This window comes from Oncorhynchus clarkii, chromosome 26, assembly GCF_045791955.1.
Source record: "Oncorhynchus clarkii lewisi isolate Uvic-CL-2024 chromosome 26, UVic_Ocla_1.0, whole genome shotgun sequence".
Taxonomy (NCBI): Eukaryota; Metazoa; Chordata; class Actinopteri; order Salmoniformes; family Salmonidae; genus Oncorhynchus; species Oncorhynchus clarkii.
The window spans coordinates 19,741,765-19,768,850 of NC_092172.1; the positions used below are offsets into that span (position 1 = coordinate 19,741,765).

General features: G+C 42.6%; 1 protein-coding gene across 1 annotated transcript; it reads left to right on the forward strand.

Annotated features, from left to right (window-relative positions):
- The first annotated feature begins 1,858 nt into the window (after positions 1–1,858).
- LOC139385009 (C-type lectin domain family 18 member A-like) lies at positions 1,859–27,086 on the forward strand. The gene is made up of 12 exons (XM_071129982.1): positions 1,859–2,002; positions 2,848–2,939; positions 20,713–20,943; positions 21,205–21,302; positions 21,468–21,589; positions 22,162–22,269; positions 22,427–22,519; positions 23,958–24,064; positions 24,317–24,446; positions 24,588–24,684; positions 25,244–25,335; positions 27,018–27,086. The coding sequence occupies exons 1-12, from the start codon at positions 1,876–1,878 to the stop codon at positions 27,053–27,055; spliced, it is 1,335 nt and encodes a 444-aa protein (XP_070986083.1). The 5' UTR covers positions 1,859–1,875; the 3' UTR covers positions 27,056–27,086.

The window sequence follows — 27,086 nt, forward strand, 5'->3', positions numbered from 1 at the left end:
ACTGTAGTTACCTATACTGAGAAAATAGGACAAGCGGTGCAGATTTCTCCAGATGAATGCCATAGTCAGGACTGTAATGCCAGTCATTGGTAGCCCAGTCTCATCAAATGCACACACACACACACATACACACACACACACACACACACACACACACACACACACACACACACACACACACACACACACACACACACACACACACACACACACAAAATATCTGTTATTTGGAAAACCTTAATTTAAAAACTGCCACGTCAGATATTTTTTATGTCTGTGGCCTTCAGTGAAACATAAATATTTTCATTGTGACTCTGAAGAAGTTTGCGATGTTATTCTCATGGATCAGTGACACTGAAGTCTGCTCGGTTTGGGCTCCTTGTCTATCTCTCAAGTACGGTATCTGTTGTTTATAAAGAGTTTAGGCTACAGTAATTGACTTGTGCTAACACGGATGTAGCCTACTGTTGTATATAGCTTTCCCTACACCTCACATGGGATCACTCAGATAGGCCTACTGACAGTCACCTTTGACTTTTAATTTATGTTTTCTTGATTGTTTTACATAGGGTATACATTGGCCTTAGGGATGGTCCAGACTAAAAAAAACTATTGGTCGAACAAAAGTCAAGCCAATCGATCGGTGGACATTTTTTAAGGTGTATTTTTCCATATATAGACACACCCTATGTGTTTTATAGTGGCGACCTGTTATTCAGGGCAGATAGGGCTCTGTTTAGCTAATATACATATATATATATTGTACCGGTCAAATGTTTTGGAACACCTACTCATTCAAGGGGTTTTCTTTATTTTGACTATTTTCTACTTTGTAGAATAATAGTGAAGACATCAACACTATGAAATAGCACATATGGAATCAGGTAATAACCAAAAAAGTTTTAAACAAATAAAAATATATTTGAGATTTGAGATTTTTCAAGTAGCCAACCTTTGTCTTGATGACAGCTTTGTACACTCTTGGTATTCTCTCAACCAGCTTCACCTGGAATGTTTTCCAACAGTCTTGAAGGAGTTCCCACATATGTTGAGCACTTGTTAGCTGCTTCTCCTTCACTCTGCGGTCCAACTCATCCCAAACCATCTCAATTGGGTTGATATCGGGTGATTGTGGAGGCCAGGTCATCTGATGCAGCACTCCATCACACTCCTTCTTGGTCAAATAGCCCTTACACAGCCTGGAGGTGTGTTGGGTCATTGACCTGTTGAAAAATAAATGATAGTCCCACTAAGCGTGGGATGGCTTAAAAAAAAAGCATTCCAGGTGAAGCTGGTTGAGATAATGTCAAGGGTGTGCAAAGCTGTCACCAAGGTAAAGGGCGGCTACTTTGAATAATATAAAATATAAATATATTTTGATTTGTTTAAAACTTTTTTGCTTACTACTTGATTCCATATGTGTTATTTCATAGTTTTGATGTCTTTCTACAATGTAGAAAATAGTCAAAATAAAGAAAACCCCTTGAATGAGTAGGTGTGTCCAAAATTTTGACTGGTACTGTACATATATATATATATTTTAGCTAAACACCCTAAACAGCCCCACAGGGTCACCACTGCATGATACTTAATGATACTTACTGTGTGGTTGAAAGGTCAGTCAAGCTTTTATATGTTTGGTTGTCCATGTGGGTTTATCGCAGATCGTGTATCGTTCATTCAACTAAAGTTGGAGTAGCGGCCAACTTTGTGCGCGTGAGTGGATAAGAACAGTTGCAAAATGTTGAAAACTCGTGGGAAGGGGAGAGAGAGGGGGAGTGGGAGTGAACGAGAGGGAGAGACGAGCAGGGTGAAAAAGGGAGCCACTTGTCCACAAGGAGTTTAGAGTACTTGGCACTATTTACTTCAGTAGCCATGGGGTCTCTAACGGGACCCTTGTGTCTGCTTCTGTTTTTCATGGTGACCCTCCAGACCCCGTACCTCACCCACTCGAATAGGATAATCACGGAGCAACCGAGCCGCCCTGATTCATCTGAGAGCGGTAAGAGCGCGCGTCGACAGTTCTGTGTTCGGCTCAGCGCTGGTCAGAGGAAAACAGCAGGGTGGCCGATGCACGCGATACAGTATATGTGAAGAAAAGTGTTATTGTTTTTATTAACTTCTCTTGCAAAAAATCCTTAAACTATCCTAATTAATGCAGGATGTTATTTAATTTACGGTGGATATAGGCTTACATTTTACGCTATCATCCAGAGCGATATATCGTAATGAGTGATTACATTTTCATACTGGGCCCCGTGGGAATCGAACCCACAACCCATGCTCTATCAACTGAGCCCTACTGGACTAACCAACTATTTTGAAGCAGATACAACTTGTAAATTGTCATCTGTTTCCTACATTCCATCTTAACCTTTGTAAATTGCAAAAATGTGATTTGCATATAGGCTAAACATTGGACATTCATTAGTAAATTATGCTATGCTACGTTTAATCCCCCAGTCAAAATAACCTGTGGGATTTTTCTTCTTTCCCAATAAAATAAAGAATGCTATAGGATTTTGAAAACTGTAAGATTTTGTTATAATTCTGTCAGAATCCTATTTGGGAAAAATATCCTCAGTAAGGCTACAAGGCCTATATATTGAATAGAGATATTAGTTCTCCAATGATAGGCCAAACACATTTTAGCTCTACAATGACAGGCCATACACATTTGTTTAGCCTATCACATGTACCGGCTGTGGATATACACTGTCCCAATGTTGTGGAGTGCTACTGTATCAACAGACCTTTCAGCCAACCCCCTTGCCCCCCTTACAGACACTTGCATTCCATTGCCATGGCGACCAGTCCTAAATAATTGTGTGCTTTTCTTTATTCCAGGGCTTGGGTTGAAGGAGCATTTTCTGATTGTTACACAGCACAATAGGCTGCGCAGCTGGGTCACCCCCATGGCCGCTAACATGCAAAAAATGGTTAGTTGCCTTGCCTGCCTTTCATTATATTTATTTGGTGTGTGTGTATCAGTTTGTCTGTCTGTTTGTCTGTCTGCCCGTCTGATTGGGGAGGATAGGCTGGTCCTAGCTCTATAAGGGCAACTTCTACCCGAAGCTGTAAGCAAATGTAACTCGGCCGACTGCCGTGCTGCCATGCAGGCTGGCCCCTTTGAAACACATCACTGAGTTACATGGCTGCTGCTGCCTGCTGGACACCAAGGTCACCTGAAATAGAGCCCTGCCAGAAACCCTCCCCTGTGCTCTTTCCCATGCTCCCAATTACAATTGGTCACAGTCTGTCTCTTGGTTAACCGAGCCCTCGGTAAAGGCCCTCCATTTGATCCATGATTTATAACACAGCTATATATTATATCCAAAGGTACTGTACAGATCAGTTGAAATCATATCCTCATAAGTAGTCACAGTTCCTCCCTCTCTGAGGGTATCCCCATTTCCTCATCTCTAACAACTAAAGAAAGGCAGCGACACCAGAGATTTCTCTCAGGGTATCTTCTGTTGAAACATTGATATTCCCAACAGTGAGAGATAGTGAATATCAGTCTGTTAACGAAGACAGTGCATGATGCAGTCACAGGGACACTGACACCACAGCTGTTCTGTATGGTGCTGTCTCTGGCAGGGTGTTAATGCTGAAGGCCATAAACACTGTGTGGGGTGGATCTGGGATCTGTCCCTGGGGCTCTGAGATAGATATACCAGGAGGATTACATACGGTGTCTCTCTGTCTCTACTCAAACTAACAGTTTACATACACTAAGTTGACTGTGGCTTTAAACAGCTTGGAAAATTCCAGAAAATGATGTCATGGCTTTAGAAGCTACTGATAGGCTAATTGACATCACATGTGTTTACTGGATGTGTACCTGTGAATATATTTCAAGGCCTACCTTCAAACTCAGTGCCTCTTTGCTTGACATCATGGGAAAATCAAAAGAAATCAGCCAAAACCACAGAAAATAAATTGTAGACCTCCACAAGTCTGGTTCATCCTTGGGAGCAATTTTCAAATGCCTGAAGGTACCACGTTCATCTGTTCAAACAATAGTACGCAAGTATAAACATCATGGGACCACGCAGCCATCATACCAATAAGTAAGGGAATACCCACCCTGAAATGGACAAAAATGAATGGGAACTTATTGGCACCGCACGAAACATATACACGATGTACAATACCACTCAAATGGACGTTGTTTCATTCAAAACTTATTGCAAATGCCATATGGCAAATGCCAAGTGTCACACAGCAAAAATCCAATAGATGGCGAGCGCGCTCCACGGTAAATTTTCACATTGCAAATGCACATCAAGTCAAGACCCAAGGGTCAAATTTGGAAAATTTGAAAAAAAAATGAAAAACTTATCACCCCCTTAAAAAAGTGCTTTCTGGACCGTTTTTTGAAATTTTTTAGATTTTTTAGTCAATTATACATGTATAAGAACTGTATGAACATACTTTTGTCATATTTATTGTCATTTAAAAAATAATTGTCAATAAGGCATATGTTTTGTCCATTTGCAATATGATTTCATAGGAAGTCATAAGTCGAAGTCAAAAGTCAGTGAACCATTGCCAAATGCCATAAGAAATGTCCAAATGCAATATGAAAGTGTTGATAGTGTCAAATCAGGTAGTTATGTCCATTTGCTATGTACGATCATAGGAAGTCGGTTTCCAAACCCAAAAGTCAGTGAACCATGTTCAAATGTCATTTATCCTGCCCAAATGATATATAGCACTATGTTAAGCCATGAATCAACCTAGATGGTCTATTTGTCATGTATGATGAGAGAGAAGTGGGACTCTGTTGTTTTTTAATGATTTTTTGAAAAACGTCCAAAATGACCAGGGGCGCCCGCTATTGGATGGGCAGTAGACCCCTTGCACCCCCCTAAAGGCAATAACATTTTTTTTTTTTAAATGTGCTCCTGGTAACACATTCCAATCACCAGGCACACGGCTATCCATTTGCAATATGTTTCAATGGGCATTTACCATCACGAATTTGAACTTGGGATGGCCGGGCAGTGATTCTGGTTCCTCTCCATCGCTCGTTGGTGTTGATTTCAGAATGTCAATTTGGTGATGGTCTAACACTGTTTAAAAATATTGCAAATGGACAAAAATCAGCCAGCAAGTCACCGTCCATCAGTCAATTAGATATCATTCGGACACCAAACTGATACAAACTGACACCACACCTACTTTTTCCAACTTGTTTAGAAGCCAACTATCACATATTTCAGAGCAGGCCCAAAATTCACAGCACCTTCGGTTTAAACCATACTAAAAACATAAAACATGTAGTTACATTCTAGCTGCGGGTCCAGTTCTGACATTATGTGTAGGTCTAGCTGAGGCGACCCAGAAATCCAAGTTTCGGCTCGATAGGTCATTTGGAGCCAGAGCAGGGACCTTAATTGGTGCTGATAATCCACATTAACCGGGCGTTGCTATGGGGTCCTTGAATGAGCTATCGGACAGAAAATGTAGGGCCCATCTCTATGGGCCGAGGCGGTTTCAATGCACCTAGTCTTGCGACTCTGGGACTTTTCTAAAAGTTGTCATTTTCGTGATGGTCAAAATGAATTTAAGTTATTGCAAATGTACGAGGCTGTTTCTTGGTCTTCTAGAGCCACATAACTCACCGTGCACTATCGACTTGAGCTCTAGAATAGGTTTCTAAAATTTCCGAGCTCTAGGTCTGACGGTTCTTTGATAGTTTGAACAAAGGTAACTATTGCAGGCTCTGTGTGTCTCTAAGCCCCACACTGTCACTCCGTCCTTGCTGTGTGTGTGTGTGTGTGTGCGCTTTCCTTGGAAATCTGATGGGAGAAATTATTGATTTACAGTTCATGAGGGTTGCCTAATCACACGCATGAAGTTTTGGAAAGATCAGACTTTTTTAACCCTTCGAAATAGCCCCTATTACCTCAATTGAACCCTACAGACGAAGAACCATATATGTGACAATTTTTCCATTTTAAGATAATCAGTTATTTTTATATTATTAATTGTGTGTACCACATTAGGTGTTTTATGGTTGAGAAATAATTCCCCATACCCATATCTTCCAACAACAATTTATATTTTTTTGTTATTTCAAATAATACTTTTTTTATTGCCGTTTTAATTTTTAGAATGTGGAAGAACAGTATATCTCCAGTGATGATTTCAGTTTGTGGAAGAACAGTATATGTGACATTTTGCATGACTCTTGTAAGATGTCCTTTTTTAACACCTGATATGATGTTTTAAGTACTTTCAAGTACAGACGCCCTTCATGTAAATAACTTTAATGCAATATGCAGTTCATTCATTTGTATGGAGGTTCATTTAAAGGTGGTCTATCAACTTTAGCAATGATGACTTTTCTCAAAAGTTGAGTCATGAAATCTTAGTCTCATTTAAAATGAAGCCCTCAATGTGAACATACCATAGAACTACCAAAATAGAATACAATTAAATTAATTAAATCAAAACAAGCACAACTTGTAAATATCAAATATGGATCAATGTGATGTACCAATATGCAGGTCGCTAAGGTCAATATTACAAAACGTTCAGAAAACCATTCTCTTTGTGTTTAACACTATGATCAGCAATTAAGTTGTGAATTGCGTTAAACCCATGCTAAAGGCAAGAAATGTCCTTCTGCACTGAGGTGACAGCAGTAAATAAGTATTAACTGCTTAGAGTTAATGCTAAATGTGGTGACAGAGAGACAGTGTATATTGTAATGAATAAAAAAAGGGAATCAAGATCAAATGAATACTCACATACTGTATGTGATGACTTATTTGTTTTTAATTCATTCAGATTAAAAAAGGTTCAAATGATCACACAAAATAATTATCAACAGAACACATTGTACATAACATTTTCTACACTAGGAACAACATCTTAAAATTAAATTAATTCAATATATTGTGCTGGTTCAAATCATACACAAATTGATTCACATAGAAAACACCTACGATACATTTAATTTCCTACAATAGGAGTGACATGTCTTCTGAAATGTATACAGATTCAACATACTACAGTATACAGGTTCAGGGGATCATAAACTCACAGAAAAAAACGTTTAATTATGTAGCTTGGTTTAACAACAAATTATTCACTCTGCAGTGATTCATAAAAAGAGCGTGCAGCAGCTGGCAAGTAGTTGAGCATGGTCATCAGATCTTGGTACTTGTTTTTTTTTGATGGGCAGAGGACTCTCATATGCTCTAGGATAGTGGCTTGCAAAATAGGGAGGTTGAGGTGTAGCTCCTTGTTTTGGTTTGGAGATCAGCCACGACTTCCATCCCTCAAATAGACTGTGGCTCTGTTTGGCGTACAGATTCCAAGGATCCTCAACTGAAATTAGAACAGAAACATTTTAAGTTCCTGACATCAATAAACAACTTTCACAGTCAAGCATTAGGATATTTTATTGTTAGAACAACATGTTGCATGTTGATGGGATGTTAGTAAACTATTCTCTGTGCAATACCTGTGACTTTTAACCATCTCACTGAGGTGATCTGTAGTCCAGCTGGTCGCTTGAGGACAGAATCTTTGAGGTGCCTGAAGTCTTCACATTGCATCCTCATCACCTTGAATGGTTTTGCTGGTTGTGCTTCAAGTATCATCTTTGAAACATCATCAGGTGTATGAAGGACTGACACCTTGCTCCTCTTCTCGATGGTGGCAAAAGATCGATCACAAGGAAGAAAAGAATGACCAGAGACCATGAACTTCTGCTCAACTTGGGTAAAGTAACCCATAGAGACGAGCATCGACATCAGATTGAGCATCCGCCAGTTGTTATTCTGCCCACAGCATCTGTCACTGAATATGATCAACTTGCGCACCTCTGGTTTGGTGAGTGGCGTGAATTTTGTCTTCACCCACTTCATTATGCAGCTTGCCACCTCAATGGACCCTCGGTGTGCAATCCCCTCATGCCAAACACACATGTATGCAGGATCTTCTTTTCCAAGTTCCTGGATGCAAAAGTTAAAATTTGACAGCTGCCGCTGGTAGTAGACATTGGAGTGGGTCAGATTAGGGGTGTACATCACCCCCTGTAGATCCACAGAAATGACATGGCAGTCAGCATTGGCTTTAGCCCACTCAGTGTCACTTTGAAGCTGTGTGTAGGCCTTTTCGGCTTTTCGATGGTGTAACTCACTTTCAACTGCAATCTTCCTCTTCTCCTCGTCAGATGTTGCTGCTGACATCTTAGTGAAGAATGCGTCACATTTGCCACAGGTGTCACTCCTGGGTTGGCCGAAATTGAGACTCTGCTGTTTGAAAATGTCCCTATAAACCCAGAATTTTGCAGATGATGTGGTATTATTCTCTTTGTAGAGTCGGTACATTCGCAACAAATTCAGATCAGGGCTGTGTACATCCCCCTTCATCCGTGAGTAGTGGTTCTGGGTTCTTGGGAAAGATAGAATGTGCTCCTTGATGCCCTCTTTCACTGTAGCATGTATCCGATGTGGCCTGTAAGGAGACAACAAGGTGTTGTTAAACTTGTATTCTCTCAATGGTCTAGGGACCTGCCTTAGAGTGCAACTGTGTCGCTATAACCGGGGTACAAATCCCGGTCACGCCATTGCCGTTTGTGGCCGGGGGTCCTGTAGGGCGGCGAGAATTAGGCCAGTGCTGTCCGGTGGGAGGGGGATGGTAATCGGCACTCAGTCCTCAATGCTCAGGTGGTAGTTGGACAGCTTAGTTACCATAATTTTGTTTAAAAGTAATAAACATTTTTATATTTTTGTTTCAGAATTCGCTATTCATCCATTCGATACTCTATGTCACATATGTCAGAGTCAAGGCCCGCGGGCCACATCCGGCCCGCAAGAAGGTTTTTTATGGCCCCTGGGATGATCTTGATTTATTATTAGAACCGGCCCGCAGCAAGCCGGCAGCCCGCAGATCTTTTACACGCACCAATACTACATTTCCCACAATGCAAAGGTGACGCACCGAGCAGTAGGCTGCTTCATTTCAATATTTATTGGCACAGCAGTCGTCAGCATCACAGTAAAATTAACTTTCAGATACCCATCAAAAATGGCAAAACGGAAGGTGGATACTGAGAACCGGGGGTTTCAAACAAGGTGGGAGTCGGAGTATATGTTCACGAAGGTAGCTGGAAAACCTGTGTGTCTTCTGTGTGGAGAAAGTGTGGCGGTACTGAAAGAGTATAATCTGAGACGACATTATGAAACGAAACACGCGGACACACACGCGGACGCAACTGTCAAGGCCAGTTTTATTTTGGCAGAAGAGATCGCTAAATCAGCCCGGCCATTTACGGAGGGGGATTTCATCAAAAACTGCATGATTAAAGTTTGTGACGAAGTTTGCCCAGAAAAAAGGCAACTCTTTTTAAATGTGAGTCTGAGCAGAAACACCATTGCCGAGAGAGTAGACCAGTTGTCCATCAATCTAAAAGAGCAGCTTGTGAAAAAGGGAAAAGATTTTATTGCATATTCCTTGGCTGTGGATGAGAGCACCGACATTTCTGACATTGCCCAGTTGTCAATTTTCATCCGCGGAGTGGACTCCAACCTAAGCGTGACAGAGGAGTTTTTGGCTTTACGTCCTATGCATGGCACAACTACGGGGCATGATTTGTATGAAGAGGTGTCAAGATGTGTAAATGAGATGGAGCTGCCTTGGGAAAAACTCGTGGGTTTGACAACCGACGGAGCACCTGCGATGTGTGGACACAGGAGCGGACTGGTGGCGAAGATACGGGAAAAGATGCAAGAGGAAAACGCGACAGGTGAGCTGACAGCTTATCATTGTATCATACACCAGGAAGCGTTGTGCGGTAAAGCCTTGAAAATGGAGCATGTAATGAGCATCATCACGCGCACAGTTAACTTTATCAGAGCCAAAGGTTTGAATCACCGCCAGTTCAAGGCATTTCTGACGGAGTTAGAAACGGAGCATGGTGATTTGCCTTATCACACAGAGGTGCGATGGCTAAGCCAGGGAAAGGTGCTTCAAAGATGTTTCGAGCTTCGTGAGGAGATTTGTCTGTTCTTGGACAGCAAAGGGAAAGACACAACACAACTCCGAGACGAAATGTTTCTGTGTGAAATGGCTTTTCTGTGTGACATTACGAGTCATCTGAATGCAATAAACTTGCAGCTGCAGGGTCGGGATCGTGTCATCTCTGATATGTACAGTACAGTGAAGGCATTTAAAACCAAACTGACTCTGTGGGAGACGCAGATGCGGAAAGAAAATTTGAGCCACTTTCCCAGCTGCCAGACCATGAAAGAGAAGCTCTCTACCAGTGCGTTCCCGAGCACACAGTTGGCTGATAAAATAGGTATGCTTGCCGCTGACTTTCGACGCCGATTTGCTGACTTTGAAGCACAAAAAAGCAGGTTGGAACTGCTCGGTAACCCATTTGCTGTTGACGTGGAAAGCTCACCACCAAACCTCCAAATGGAGTTGATTGACCTCCAATGCAATGATGCACTGAGGGCAAAATATGCGGCAGTGGGTGCTGCGGAGTTCGCCCGTTTCCTCCCCGGCACAATGCCCCAGCTGCGCATCCAGGCTGCTCAAACGTTGTCTATGTTTGGCAGCACATACCTGTGTGAACAACTGTTTTCTTTGATGAACCTGAACAAAACATCACACAGAAGTCGACTTACTGCTGAACACCTCCACTCAATTCTGAGGATTTCTTCAGCTCAGAGCCTTACCCCGAACATTGATGAACTTGTGGAAAAGATGGGACACCACCAAGTATCACCCTCAACCTCAAACAAGTGAACATTACTGTGCAATCACATATTTAGAGTTTTTACTCAGTTCAAGTTTAAAAGTTAAAATTTAATATTTGTTTTCACTGCATGTTACTTCTCCTTAAACAAAGTGTTGTTTTTGATTAATAGATTTTTGCACTTTATTTTTTTGTATTTCAATCCAATTATATTTTAAAAATATTTCAGTTGAGTGGATGATAGAAAATTGCTATTATTGTTTTTTCTTTGAAGTAAATTTAGCCCACTTTTGCTAAAATAGAAAATATAGTCTACTGATGGTGCCTTGAATACCGGTTTCTTTCATTTAATGTTCATGTTATGGGGATATTTATATAAAGGAAATTTGTCTTTTGTGTCTGTTGAAAATTAAAGATTACTGACAGAGCCATAAGAAAATATTGCTTTATTTATCTGATCATATTGTAATATATTTGTTAGGTTTTCAGTAGGTTCAATTAGGTTCACTAGACTATATGCGTCATTTAAAAATTTTTCAATGAACATTCGAACAGTCCGGCCCTCGTCTTGTAGCTGATTTTTTTATTTGGCCCTCCGTCCATTTGACTTTGACACCCCTGCTCTATGTTAATGTTTAGAAGATTGTTTAGAGTACTGCTATAGTGAAATAATCCAGGCTGGAATCCATAGCGCATTACCTATTGCTATGCTTCCCTCTTCCATCTTCTAAAGGAGACCTAGCCTCAGTAGCCTGATCTGGAGACCCTGCAACCTCACCTGCCTCAGCTAACTTTTCCTGAATAACCTGACCAAAACAATTACATTTCAATTAGCAGGTTATTAAAAACTAGTACAGAGAATACAATATGTTTGTAATTGATATTCATATAGACATTAATTCATATTTTCACTTGCCTGAAGACGGCTGTTGGTTAGCTGGAACACAGACATGAAAGTAACCTTGCACACATTCAATCTCTGGCCTGCTTGCTGTACATGGTATTTGAAGGTTTGTTTCCGTCGTTTGTTCTCCTTTGTATCCTCAGGTTTACGTCTCCGTTTCACCTCATGCTGCAATAAAAATTGACAATGATGAATTCAGAATTTAATATACTGTAGCACATTCAGGATATTGCTTGATCAGGACCTCCATCTTTCACACACTCCCAATCTATACACAGAATGAGTTTGTATGCACCATTGTGTAACACAGCACTTTTAGAGTTAACGTTAATGTACGTATCATTACTGTCAAAGTTAAACTATGCAAGTGTTCAATATAGCTATTATAATAATAGGCGTTTTGTCTTATTTCTAACCTGTTCTAAGCCGGAGAGAATCAACGCTTGTTGTTTCTCGTATGGGACAGTATAGAACCTGTTGAACAGATGCAGCTTGCAGCAGTCAACTTTCCACAATCCTTTCTGCACGTCGTGGAACACGCTCTTCCCTGCAGGATACAGTGTAACTAGCTAGCTACTGTAGCCATGTCGAATCATCCGGTGGACGGAGAAAAAGTAGCTAGCTATGTTTCTTCTATAATCTAGCAATAACATTTGTAACGATAATGTATGAGTTAGTAGCCAACGAACTTTAGCTAATATGTTTTCTCTATAGTTACAAATTAGACAACCCAGAACATACATGTTAGTTACTGTACTCTATAGCTAGCTAGCTTGATTGTTTGATATACGGTTCTTCCACATACCTCTTTTGGACAGCTTTTCCCAGTTTTTTCTTGACCCTTACGATTTGTATAGGGTTTTCCCGCATCCCGTAAGATCTTCCTTTGCCTGTCTTTCCATTCTTTTAGTTTTGTTTTAAGTTTCTTTCCCACATTTCTGCGATTTTCATCAGCAACAGAAAGGTTGTGCGCTTGTCCGTCCATTCTGAGTGGTGCACATAAACGGTTATTCCACGAGAGTCTATCTTTAAATTTAAAATTATTGTTAATTAGCGCGTGGAAAGCTTGTGAAACCGGTTCACTATAGAAAAATGGTGTCCAATAATGATTTTTCATGTATATCTCTTTTTTTTTTTAAATGTCACATATATGGTTCTTCGTCTGTAGGATTCAATTTAAGGGACTATCCTCATTGGGGTAGGCTTTTACAGAATCCTGAGTTTAAAGTCTTTACGTTAAGAATTGACTGATTTACACAGGGTTGACTGCAGTGTTTTCACAATCTGCAGGTTGGGTATATCAAAACACCTTTATGGTGTATTTAACCACTTCCGGTTTCTCTAGGAAGCTTAGAATCAACACAGGTGGAGTTCATAGTGGCCTGATGAATTGTCATCGAAGACAGGTTCATAAGACATTCATAACCCACATAGGCTTCAGGTTGAATTTAGGGGAGCAGGCAATGTATTCCTATGGGGAGAGTAGTCATTGCAAATTGTTTGATGTAAACACCCTGTTTTCACTGTTAAGGGTTAATGCCACACAGTCAAGGTTAGGCTTGCACAGATCGGGAGGACCTCAGGAACATTCCATTGGTTGAATTGTCCTTCTAACCCTAATGGTTCTGCCACTGTCCCCTAAAAGCACCTGAAATTTAGGGCCAGGCTTCATTATGGGCCTACTTTTTTTCATGGTCGCTGCGCTCAGACCGAGCGAGCTACGGTCAAGCGGGGCATCTCGTTAAACTCGGCACAGCCTAGAGATTATGGTAATGCCATTGTAGGCTCTTTGTGTCTTTAAGCCCCGCACTGTGTCACTCCATCCTTGCTGTTTGTGTGTGTGTGTGAGAGAGCTTTTCTTTGACTTCTGTTGGGAGAAATTACTTATTTACAGTTCATGAGTGTTGCCTAATCACACATATGAAGTTTTGAAAAGATCTGACCTTTTTAACCCTTCGAAACAGCCCCTATGACCCCAATTTAAGGCACTCCCGGTTGACACAGGAAAGTGAACACATATCCTCTTTGGGGTAGGCTCTTACATAATTTTGAGTTTTAAGTCTTTACGTTAAGAACTGACTGATTTACAGAGGGTTGAATGAGTGTGTGTGATTTCACAAAATCACAGAAAGAGCTCCGAAACCCACCTTAACGGATTCGTCTGAACACGCCGCAACTGGATCTAACTTTTTGGGGGGATTTTTTTTGTTTTGAGCATCACCAATTGTACATTGTACGATTTCTCTTAAATTACGATAGATAAATGGCTGGTTCTTTTTTCCTGACACCGTAGGTTTATGTACTTTTACTATTTTCGTTTTTTTGACCTTTAAGCCCGGAAAAATGTCCTTAACTCAAAAAGCGTTGAGGCCTCGACACCGTCTTTTTCGGGGCTAACGGCCCATTAGTCCAAATCTATGCTCACCAAGTTTCGTCTTCGACGTCTTTTCCTTTTAGGAGAAATGGCCATGTTGTGATTGGTGATGTTTTGTACATTTGCAATAAGATTCCATTCGCAATATGGTGGAATTTATATTTATGCAAATAAATCCCAGAACAACAGCAAAGGACCTTGTGAAGATGCTGGAAAAGTATTTAGTCAGCCACCAATTGTGCAAGTTCTCCCACTTAAAAAGATGAGAGAGGCCTGTAATTGTCATCATAGGTACACTTCAACTATGACAGACAAAATTAGAATTCTTTTTCCAGAAAATCACATTGTAGGATTTTGTAATGAATTTATTTGCAAATTATGGTGGAAAATAAGTATTTGGTCAATAACAAAAGTTTATCTCAATACATTGTTATAGAAATGTTTGCGAATTTATTGAAAATTAAATACATACATATCTAATTTACAGAAGTATTCACACCCTTGATTTAATACTTTGTAGAAGCACCTTTGGCAGCGTTTACAGCAGTGAGTATTTCTGGGTAAGTCTCTAAGAGCTCTGCACACCTGGATTGTGCAACATTTGCCCATTATTCTTTTCAAAATTATTCAAGCTCTGTCAAATTTGTTGTTAATTATAGCTCAACAGCCATTTTCAGGCCATAGATTTTCAAGTAGATTTAAGTTAAAACTGTAACTCGGACACTCAGGAACATTCACGGTTTCCTTCCTGTATCTTTGTAGTGACTGGGTGTATTGATACACCATCCAAAGTGTAATTAATAACTTCACCACGCTCAAAGGGATATTTAATGTCTGTTTTTTTGTTTTTGTTTTACCCATCTACCAGTAGGTGCCCTTCTTTGTGAGGCATTGGAAAACCTCTCTGATCTTTGTGGTTGATTCGCTGCTCGACTGAGGGACTTCACAGATAATTGTATGTGTGGGAAACAGAGATGAGGTAGTCATTCAAAAATCATGTTATACACTATTATTGCACATACAGTGGGGCAAAAAAAGTATTTAGTCAGCCACCAATTGTGCAAGTTCTCCCATTTAAAAAAATGAGAGAGGCCTGTAATTTTCATCATAGGTACACTTCAACTATGACAGACAAAATGAGAAAAAAAATCCAGAAAATCACATTGTAGGATTTTTAATTAATTTATTTGCAAATTATGGTGGAAAATAAGTATTTGATCAGTGTGGGTGGGCACTGTGCAGCCTGAAACAACACGAATGTGTGACAAGCCTCCAATGATAATCCACTGGGCAGTTGCTCTATATCTGTTCCCATCTATTACTGTGCCAGTCTTATCTCCCTTTGCTTACATTGCATGAGGACAGACGAAGACAGAGGATAATCAGTGGATAATGAAACACACAACGGTGGGGTTGAATAGTGTATGTCCTAGAGGCCTAATGGCCATTTTGTCCAAAACCGTCACTTATCATAGATTGCGTTCTCAAAGCCAATGATAGAGCAGAGTTCCTAGACTGCTGCTAAGCATCGGCAAACTGCACATAGCTGATAACACGTAATGAGAAAAAGAGGATGAGGATATTATCATGCTGCATTCAGGACTGTGGTATTACAGGTAATTTGCTTGCGAAGGCCGATGGAGGAATCCCGGGCGAGCTGAAGAAGCATATTAAGGAGCTTTACTGATAAACGCTTAAAAGGCTCAGGGCTTTAGCTGCGTTTGTGATTCTCTTTGAGGAATTTCCACCCAGGCAGGGCAGCAGGCGTGGGTAAGCGCTGACTGATTGTGTCGGTAAAGAGATTATAGTGTGGCCCTGCAGCAGCCTCCCTCTTCTCCCTCTTCTTCTTCTCTTCAGGAGATAAAAGAGCAGCGCTTCACACAGTTTCACAAATGAGGCTCTTCTCTCTCTGTACTCAGTCCATGCCCTCTGGAGGTTCACCTAGGGCTGGGGAAGCCTGTCTGACAATAGGAGGTACTTTGCTTCAAATACAGAAATGGAAATGAGGTATTTTCTCTTGGTGTAAGACAGGAGAGGGAGGCGTTTGTTTTACGTCTACACATTGCAGAAACTTGTTTTCTCGTTGTAATGACATCATTTCAAGTTTTGCCTGCTGGGTATGTGTGAGACAAAGTGTATAGGCGATGTGTATGTCTGCAGCTAAGTAATTTACAGTACATTAGGTCAAAGTTCAACCTGCTTAATGTCTCCACTTAGCTGAGGACTCACACGGCTAACAGACAGATTTGAGTGGGCATGAAAACATCGACTGGGAAACAGTGTTCCTGCTGATTGTCACTGCTATTAAAAGCTCCGTTGTCTTGGCTTATTTTACACTACTTGCCAACATCAATTCCTCGGCTATAAGTTGTTGAATATACGGACCATAGCAGAGGAAGACTAAACATATTCCTATGTCTGGTCTTTGCTTCACTACTGTAGTTACTTAATTCCTTGCACTGATACATTGTGATGTGAAAATGGAACGTTCAAGAAGGGGACTTGCCCGGTGACCCTGCTCCCCTCTGGAGGCATCAAAGCGTGCGCTGATGATTTAGACCAGAGGACATCAGAGGGAACAATGTGCTCAAAGGGGCTTAGCACAGACTCTTAATTAGCTGTCACTCCCCTGACATCTGGACATGCCTCCATTCATCAAACAACAAATGTCCTATGATGAGGAAGTAGTGCTAATGATGAAGTTAGTCCTACAGGAAGCAACATCATCCTTTCCAAGCTCTTTATAGTATGGCATGTATATTCCCATACACTGGGCCTGTTGTATTCTCTCCAATGTTTTCATGTGTCAGTCATAAGACCTTCATCTGAGTTTTAGTAGGTATTTTCCTTAATAAATTGAAACACATGTCTCCAGTTAGTGTTTCTGAGTATTGAGGATCTCTTACTTCACTGCAAGGTTGAATAATTGACAAACGGGTCAGTGTTCCCTTTTAGAAGGCCCTTAAATATTAACACTGATGTGCCAGATGAAGATTAACTTAAAAGGTGACAACATGAAAACTCCCCCCTTTTCACCCCGTCAGTGGACCCAGTCAAAGCCACTGTGGAGGAAATGACATTGATTTGTTTGGCTGTCTCATTCTTGCTCCCCTCTAAGGGGGGTGTTTTTATATAACACACATTCAGGTGAAAACACCAGCTGTGAGCTCTGCTGAGTACACACAGGCAGGCTGTGAGCTGTGGCTATCAGTAGGACAGGAGTGGCCTGGAGAGTGTTTGTGTTGGGGTCCCTCTCAAGGTGATGGAAGGCTGGCAGAATCTCTGAGGAGCAACATTGAGAAGGTGTGGAAAGATGCGACTGGTGGGGGCTGTAGTAATGGTGAAGGAGAAGAGACGGGGGTCAGTGAAATGGGGAGATGGTTGGATGTTGACGGCCTGGCTAACTTTTTTCTCTCTGAAGAGCGAATGGGAGTCGGATAGCTTTGCATGACATCCCACTGATGTGTGCCAGGATACCCTCTCTCCCTCCCCCTTTCCTCCCCCTCTGTCCCCTCTCCCCATCTCTGAAACAGGACCCCTTCTTTGGGGGCCAGTCGTGAAACGGCATATGTGGAAACACGGCCCTTTCACATTCGGGTCCTGAGTGCTGACAGCCGTCTCCACGATAACTGGCTGCAGTTGTCGGGGCAGCTAACGCTGAGCGGAGACATTCTGCTACCACTCGACACGCACAAGACGAGACAGGGGTCAAACGGCTTAGCCAATGAGTGACAGCCACTGTCCGTCTCCCTGTCCTAACAGAGGCAGAGGCTGCCTCATCAGTTCATCATCAGCAAAACAGAAGAATCCACACTGTTTATATGCTGCTTATACAGTGCATTCAGAAAATATTCAGACTTTTCCCACATTTTTGTTATGTTACAGCCTTAGTCTAAAAAATTTTTTTTTTTTAAATCCTCATCAATCTACACACAATACCCAATAATGACAAAGCGAAAACAGGTTTTCATAAAATGTTTGCAAATGTATTACAAATAAAAACAGAAATACCTTATTTACATAAGTATTCAGACTCTTTGCTATGAGAGTCGAAATTGAGCTCAGGTGCATCCTGTTTCAACAACATGAATGGAGTCCACCTGTGGTAAATTCAATTGATTTCTACACGATTTGGAAAGGCACACACATGTCTAAAAAAAGGTCCCACAGTTTACAGTGCATGTCAGAGTAAAAAACCAAGCCATGAGGTTGAAGGAATTGTCTGTAGAGCTCCGAGACAGGATTGTGTCGAGGCACAGATCTAGGGAAAGGTACCAAAACTATTTCTGCAGCATTGAAGGTCCCCAAGAACACAGTGATATATCCTCACACCAATATTTTTTACATTTGCAAACATTTCTAAAAACCTCTTTTTGCTTTTTAGGGGGTATTGTGTGTAGATTGATGTGGGGAAAAAAACAATATAATCTATTTTAGAATAAGCCTGTAAAGTAACAAAATGTGTAAAATGTCAAGTGGTCGGAGTACTTTCCGAATGCACTGTATGCTTATAAATGTGTCTACTGGGACACTGTTTAGACACTCAGTTCTTCATCTGCCTCAGTGCCTTGTGTCTCTTTAGTGGGCGGATATCCCAACTCAGTACTTGATACTGACAGGCCCATCATGTCTCTGACTGTACTGTGTCTTTAAGCATAACCCTGTGAGTCTGTCTATGTTGTAGCAGGCTCTGTGCCAGGAGAGGAGAGAATGTTAATAGGTGTGTGACGTTGGGATTTCATTTGATCCCTCCGCTTTAGAGACACGCACCTCTCACTAGACCAGGGCATGACTAAAGGACGCTAACCCATCCAGACTGTCCCGCCTCTGGCCCCCTACTCCCCACCCCCGATTTACCCCTACACTCCATGACCCCTTCTCCAACTCCCCTTACTTCTCTCTCCCCTACATCCCAGTCCACCAGTGTCTATATCTCTCCTCTCATAGTGAGAGGAGAGACATAGAGGAGCTCAATGGGTGTAACTTTTGTTGACAATTTTGATACCTTTTGGAAACAAAACATGTTTTATAAGGAGGATGGGATCCACCCAAATAATTTGGGCTCCTGGATCCTTTCACAGCATGTTACAAGGCTGCATTGAGACAATGACTTACTAATGACCCAAAGCCCAGCTCAGTTAATCCCTACCATTGTGACACTGAGTTGTCATAATGCTGAAGCAAATGTATATTATACCAGGGGCATTGGAAGACACAATGTAAGTAACCTAATTGATGTCCCTCTAACTGCCTCTACTGATCCTACAGCTATTGTATGCTGTAATCATGTGCCTATGAACCAGATTTATACTGTTAGCACTGAGGCAGTGTGCCCTAGTAGGAAGTCCACTGTGTGCAGATCACCCTGCACTAACATAAATAACAAGAGCATATCTACTTCTGCTAAGCTTCCCAGTAAAGCAATGAAAACAAGTAAGCATCCCAGAAAAGTGCTAAAAATAGCCCACGTTAACATATGTAGCTTAAGAAACAAGGTTCTTGATAATACCTTTGATACAGTGGCAGCAATACAAGGTTATAACATTTACAGAAATGCGAATGGTGGAGGTGTTGCTGTTAATATTCAGAACCACATTCCTGTAAAGCTTAGAGGATCTCATGTTAAATACAGGTCTCTTCACAGTCCCCAAGTCCAGAACAGACTATGGGAGGCGCACAGTATTACATAGAGCCATGACTACATGGAACTCTATTCCATATCAAGTAACTGATGCAAGCAGTAAAATTAGATGTAAAAAATCGAATGGAACAGTGAGGACTGTAAAGAAACACAAACATAGGCACAGACACATACATACACAGACACGAAAACATATGCACTATACACACAAGTACACATGGATTTTGTATTGTAGATATGTGGTAGTGGTGGAGTAAGGGCCTGAGGGGGCACAGTGTGTTGTGAATGCAATGTTTTTAAAATTGTATAACTGCCTTAATTTTGCTGCACCCCAAGGAAGAGTAGCTGCTGCCTTGGCATAATAAACACAAATACAAAAACAGGGCTCATAGGACACCTTGCTTAGCCGGAATCCTCTCCTAAGTGCACCAGCTTTGAAAGCAGAGATCACCTTTCAGCCTCCCAGGGTGTTCACTGTTCACCATCCTGACTGTGTAGTTTCTTTAGGACTGTCCTGTTTAAGATCAGGTACCATCACATGGCCTGTGCTGGCCTTTAGCGATGAATAGCACACTTGCTGTTGTTGATCTATTTAAGGCCTATGACGATGAGATAGTATACTCAGTGACCTAATGGTCAGCTGGCCGAGCAGCAGAGTCACTCTGCCATGGTCTGTGATCATACAACCAACTTTATTTATTTATTTCCCTCCCATACTCCTTTTTTATCGATCTCCCCATCAGTCCCTGCACAAATACCGTATCCATTTTAGGCTATAGATTTCCAGAGCTCTGCGACTAAGTCTTCAGAAGAAACATTGTCAGTGAACATTAACAATGGGAGGCCAAATGGTGAGCCTGACATGGGGAGTGTCCCAAAAGCTAAATGTGTCCCTGAAAAAGGGCCCTTCAGGTCACAAAGAGAGGAAGTCGGTCTGTCACCCTCAGTCAATGGAAGGTTGTTCCCCTTTGTATTAGTTTAAACGTGTGTGTGTGTGTGTGTGCGTGCGTGCGTGCGTGTGTGTGTATGTGCGTGTGTTGTCTTCTCCCCCTTCCCCATATCTGTAGGACTGGAGTGAGAAGCTGGTTCTACTTGCCCAGGAGAGGGCGGAGTCTTGCCACACAGACCCCTCTCCTCAGGACCAACAGCTCCGCCACATTGGCTGGAACACCCATCACTCAGCCCATGCCACAACTTCATTTGCTGAAGTCATTGACTCATGGTTCGAGGAAGGGAGGGACTTCATGTACTTGAGTGGGCAATGCAGAGAGAATGCTACCTGCCAACACTATACACAGGTAATGGTTAACAGTACTGGATCTGCCAACTGTGCAGCAACCCTAAGTAACTTTGTGTCAAAACAAGCAGTCTCAATTCAACTATCATTTCAATTTGACTAATTGGTGTGACTGAGTTTGTGTTGCCCACTTGCCAATACATTGTGTTGCCAATATACTCCCTTTCCCACTCTGTTTCTCTCTAACTCTGTCTGTGTGTCTGTCCTGTCTGTCAATCTCTCTCTGTCCGTCTGTCTGTCTCTCTCTCTCTCTCTGCTGTAGTTGGTGTGGGCCACCTCCAGTAATGTGGGCTGTGCCAGACAGTTGTGTCTGAGGGGTGATGCTCTCTGGGAGCTGTTTGTCTGTGCATACTCCCCTGGGTAAGAACACAATTAATTTACCTGATGTCAAACTTCTCCTCCTGTTTTAGTACTCAGCCTTAGCGTGCGTGCGTGTGTGTGCGTGTGTGTGTGCGTGTGCATGTGCGTGTGCGTGTGTGTGTGTGTGTGTACATGTATACGTGTGTGATATATGTCTCTCTGCAGGGGTAACTGGGAGGTGAATGGGAGGTTGGTGGTGCCCTATGTTGCTGGTTTCTCCTGTTCTCTCTGCACCTCTTCCATGTCAGGCTGCTTCAGACTGTGGGACCATGTGGGAGGACTGTGTGGTGAGACCCCTATAGAGAACACTCTCATTCATTTAAAGGTAGACTCAGTGAAATGATGTTGCCATGAGCAGCACCGCAGAGCCACGGGACCAAAACAGTGGTGAAGCCTCGCACATCAACGCTCTTAGTTGTTGTCGAAATGGACCCACTATGCTGTTTACTTTGTGCATATAGTTGAGTCTACCTTTAAATGAGTGAGAAATGTTAGCATTTGAATCGTATTAGCTGTTCCTTACTCAAAGTAGTATCTATTTCAACCAACTCTGTTCTCTACAGATTGTTGCCTTAGAATCTCTTTAGTGCACTAAAAGCGACGTATCACCTCTATTGAAGATGACAGTTCATTATCTATTTTGAGCCAAAGACGTTAAGTGTATTTTTTGCCTCACTGAAGTATTGTCATGTGAAGGGGTTTTCTCTTAATCCGGTTGAACTGTATAGCCAACACGTAACCACTTACCATGCAATGATGGCCTTGTCAGAGAACAAGCACTCACTGGAGGCTAAATCTATTCATGGAAAAATGAAGACTTTTAAGCATAGGTATTTAGGAAATTGTATCTGTGTTCCAGAGACCCCCAGGAACCCATGTCGTATGAGCTGTGGGCAGCATGGTCGTCTGAACATCTCCTCCTGCCAGTGTCATTGTGGACCTAGGTTCACCGGACGATTCTGTCAGGGTACCAGTCTATGTGCCTGTTTACCAGTCTGACAGTCTACTACAGTCATTATTATCTCTGTGTGTCTGACTAGGCATGCTCTGCAGTGTGTGTGTTCAGGTATCTCTGTAGGTGCATCATGGTCGATATACTGTATGTGACTGTGTGTGTGTTTCAGTGCGCTGCAGTGTGAAGTGTGTGCACGGCCGCTACAAAGAAGAGGAGTGCTCCTGCAAGTGTGATGTTGGTTATGGGGGTGCTGAGTGTGCAGGTGAGTGTGATGTTGGTTATGGGGGTGCTGAGTGTGATGTTGGTTATGGGGGTGCTGAGTGTGCAGGTGAGTGTGATGTTGGTTATGGGGGTGCTGAGTGTGATGTTGGTTATGGGGTTGCTGAGTGTGATGTTGGTTATGGAGGTGCTGAATGTCCAGGTGAGTGTGATGTTAGTTATGGGGGTGCTGAGTGTGCAGGTGAGTGTGATGTTGGTTATGGGGGTGCTGAGTGTGATGTTGGTTATGGGGTTGCTGAGTGTGATGTTGGTTATGGGGGTGCTGAATGTGCAGGTGAGTGTGATGTTGGTTATGGGGGTGCTGAGTGTGCAGGTGAGTGTGATGTTGGTTATGGGGGTGCTGAGTGTGCAGGTGAGTGTGATGTTGGTTATGGGGGTGCTGAGTGTGATGTTGGTTATGGGGTTGCTGAGTGTGATGTTGGTTATGGGGGTGCTGAATGTGCAGGTGAGTGTGATGTTAGTTATGGGGTGCTGAGTGTGCAGGTGAGTGTGTATGTGTGTGGGAATCAGGGTTGGGGTCAATTCCATTTCAATTCCAGTCAATTCAGGAAGTACATTGAATCTTTACTGTATTAATTTAAATGGAATTGACCCCAACCCTGGTGGGAATACGTTTAGGTAGCCATTGTGCTACTGTCACACCATTACTTTAAACCAGAATGAACTCCTGTCATCATTGTATCTAAGTCAATGCACCCTCTCTTCTATTAAGCTTCAGCCTGATTAGATTCAATGTTTACTGTGTTATCAAGCCATATGCATCTCAGGGGTTTTTCTTGTTTGGGCAAAAGACCGTCCTCCGTCCTCTCTCCTCCATCCTCTCTCCTCCTAGAACTGGAAACCGATAAGTGGTCATGTCGTCGAGCAGTGTGTCAATTTGTAAGTAGGAAGAGTGTCCTCCCCCCTCGATAGCCACCTTTCATCGAGGATACTCATGTATCCTACCATGGAAGAGTTTTGAAATCTGTCACACCCCCATTTGAATCAGCTTTTGTTTTGTCAGAGACTAAGAACATGCACACATTTAAAAACAATATGCTACTTATTGTTTTATCTATAAAATGTCTTGCACAACTAACTTAATTAATTTGGATCATTTTACACATTTATTTTGGGATCCACCTCTATAAACGTAATTTGCCTATTGACGCGCGATTGCAGAAGGACCATCTAATTTCAAGCAAGCACATTTTCATCCACGTTCACTCTGCTCGCCAACTCTCCTCGATTAACTTTGAACGTTTTCAAAAGGAGGCGAGTGAGGACGGAGGAGGTGAGCAAATCGAAATGATAAAAGGTCATAGTGTTTATTGTGACCAGAATGGACTGCGGTCTGTACACTAAGTTTGAGCCAAGATGGATGGTCAGTGTCTGGTTTCTCCTTTACTGAGGCCTAATGTGTGTTGCTTATGTTTCTGTAGAGAAGCAGCAGTTTCCCTTCCACAGCTGTGACGTAAGGATAGATGGAGAGTGCTTCATGGTGTCTCCAGAGGTCAACACCTACTATGGAGCCAAGACCCGCTGTCAGGTTAGAGAGAGAGAGTGTGTGTGTGTGTGTGTGTGTGTGTGTGTGTGTGTGTGTGTGTGTGTGTGTGTGTGTGTGTGTGTGTGTGTGTGTGTGTGTGAGTGTGTGAGTGTGAGTGTGAGTGTGAGTGTGTGTGTGTGTGTGTGTGTGTGTGTGTGTGTGTGTGTGTGTGTGTGTGTGTGTGTGTGTGTGTGTGTGTGTGTGTGTGTGTGTGTGTGTGTGTAACCCATGTTGTGGTGTGTGTTTGGACCCCAGGAGCGTGGAGGGATTCTGGCCCAGATCCACAACCAGAAAGTTCAGGACATCCTCGCATTTTACCTCAGCCAGCTGGAGCCCAGCAACGAGGTCACAGACCCTGACTTTGAGACACGCAACTTCTGGATCGGTATGTCACTGTTACTGTCCTTCTATACGTACAGCCAAATAGCTTTGACAGACTGACTTTGGGAGTTTGTGTGAGCAGCATTGAGATGTGTCAAGGTGAGATAAGGATAAGCGTCCTGTAAGATTGTTGTATTGTGTCCAGGGCTGACATATAAACCCCTGAAGGACTCTTTCCGCTGGGACTCAGGAGAAATCCCCACATACAACAGCTTCGCCTTTGGACAGCCTGACAACCAGGGGTGAGAGAGTCATAACTTTTGACAACTTAATGATAATAGTAACAACAATTATAACTTTGTATTATCACGTCACCTTGTTGAATGGATAATCATAAAATAATATTATTGTAGTCAGAATCTATAGTAAGCAGGTGGAATGTGGCACTGCAAATGCGACTCCACTATATTTTTTACTGGAATGAACATATTGATACCATCATGGTTATTCTATATTGTGTGGAACACAGGTATAGTCTCACGTAGCCTAACATTATCACCTCACCCTCTGTGTCAGGGGGAGAGAAGCCTGGGCCCATACCCACAAAGCATCTCAGAGTAGGAGTGCTGATTTAGGATCAGTTTTTCCTTTTAGATCAAAATGAATATGATTATATGGACAGATCCTAGATCAGCACACCTTATCTGAGATGCTTTGTGGATACGGGCCCTGGACATTGAGGCTACTGTGTTTGAAAGCAGAACTGTCATTTTCTGTCTGACCACCAGATGTCTCTGTGTCCCCTCTCTCCATCTCACTCTTCCTCCCTCTCTCCTCTCCCTTGTGTCTCTCTCCCTGCAGCTTCGGGAACTGTGTGGAGCTGCAGGCTTCCAGCGCCTTCAACTGGAACGACCAGCGCTGTAAAACATGCAACCGATACATCTGCCAGTACGGTGAGAGAACACAACTCTATGAGAGACAGAAAGAGACAGAGGTGAAAAGAGAGGGAGGGAGAGAGAGGTGGAGAGAAACAGAGAGATGCTGAGATATTCTAATCAAGGAAATCTGTCCTCACACTGCATCCAGACTCATTACCATTATATTTCGCATTCACTGATATATCTTAAAACTCTCTAAACCTGCAGGTGGTTTAAAACACCTGTTGGACATTGACATCACCGTGACAACATATTAAGAGAGACTGACAATAGCTCGTAAAAATTCCTGACAGAAAGAGCGGAGTTCAAACACTATCGGTAGAAGTTACCAGTACACACAGATCTAGGATCAGCTTACTATCCCCAAATTCTGACCTTAAATCAGCATGCAAGGGAAAGACATCAGGACCCTACCTGGTCTCTCTGGCTGAGGGATGCTGGAGTCAAAGTGAGTGTTCAGTATAAAACCCAAGCAGAGAACACATAAACACATCACAGCCCTAACTCCTGATCTGGGTGCAGTGTTTACCGTCTGTGTTTACGAGGGAGAGGCTGTGTGACACGGCCCACACATTTTAATGATACACTCAGCTGGAATCAATGGCACTCAGGGCTCCTCATAAAGAGCCTTTTAGAGATCGATATACGTCAGGCCTACAATGGAACCAAACACACACATTTCTCCCCTCTATAATTCACCAGAGTGATGGAGTCAGAATTGGAGGGTGGTATTGTTTGTTTGGTTTTGGTTAATTGTGTGCGTTCTAGGCAGGTGGCGAGCGCTGCAATCTCATATTGATCATCCAGGGCTGTCCTAATCCAGTCAGTGTTGCTGGACGTTTCTAACAGCTCGCCGTTTAAAAGCTCTGAATCTCCTGGTGCTGATTGATGGAAAACCATAGGCTTCTTAGAGCGAGAGGCCTTTGTGTAGAGAAGGGTCAGTATAGAGGATTGGAGAGGAGTGTGTGGGTAGGTGAGCGTGTGTGTGTGTGTGTGTGTGTGTGTGTGTGTGTGTGTGTGTGTATGTGTGTGTGTGTGTGTGTGTGTGTGTGTGTGTGTGTGTGTGTGTGTGTGTGTGTGTGTGTGTGTGTGTGTGTGTGTGTGGGTGGGTGGGTGGGTGGGTGGAATGGACCTGACCAGAGCTTAAAGTGGAGTGATAAGGCTGGTGAAAACAGAACACATGAGAACACAGCTGGACTAGAGGGGAGCATGTTTTACTCAACTCCCTCCTCTACACAAGCACTCTAACTAAAACAAAAGATTCATTGGAGCAACAAAGAGTGAAATGAATGGATTTGACTGTGATTAATAGCTCCCCCACACACTCACACACTCACACACTCTCACACACTCTCACACACACACACACACACACACACACACACACACACACACACACACACACACACACACACACACACACACACACACACACACACACAAAGACACACACACACACACACACACACACACTCCTTCTATCTCGTACCCCCGTGAAGGTATAATTGTGAAGCTTCATTGATGTGTTCTGTTAATTGGCAATAAAATGATAAGCTGAAAGCACAGGGAGCCTGAGGGGTCCACACAATTACCCAGATACAGTGTGTGTGTGTGTGTGTGTGTGTGTGTGTGTGTGTGTGTGTGTGTGTGTGTGTGTGTGTGTGTGTGTGTGTGTGTGTGTGTGTGTACGTCCACAGGTCCAGAGCACATAGCCCTGTGGGAGGTTGGCCGGTGATGAACTTGGCCGGCACTCGAGGGTGGAGAGC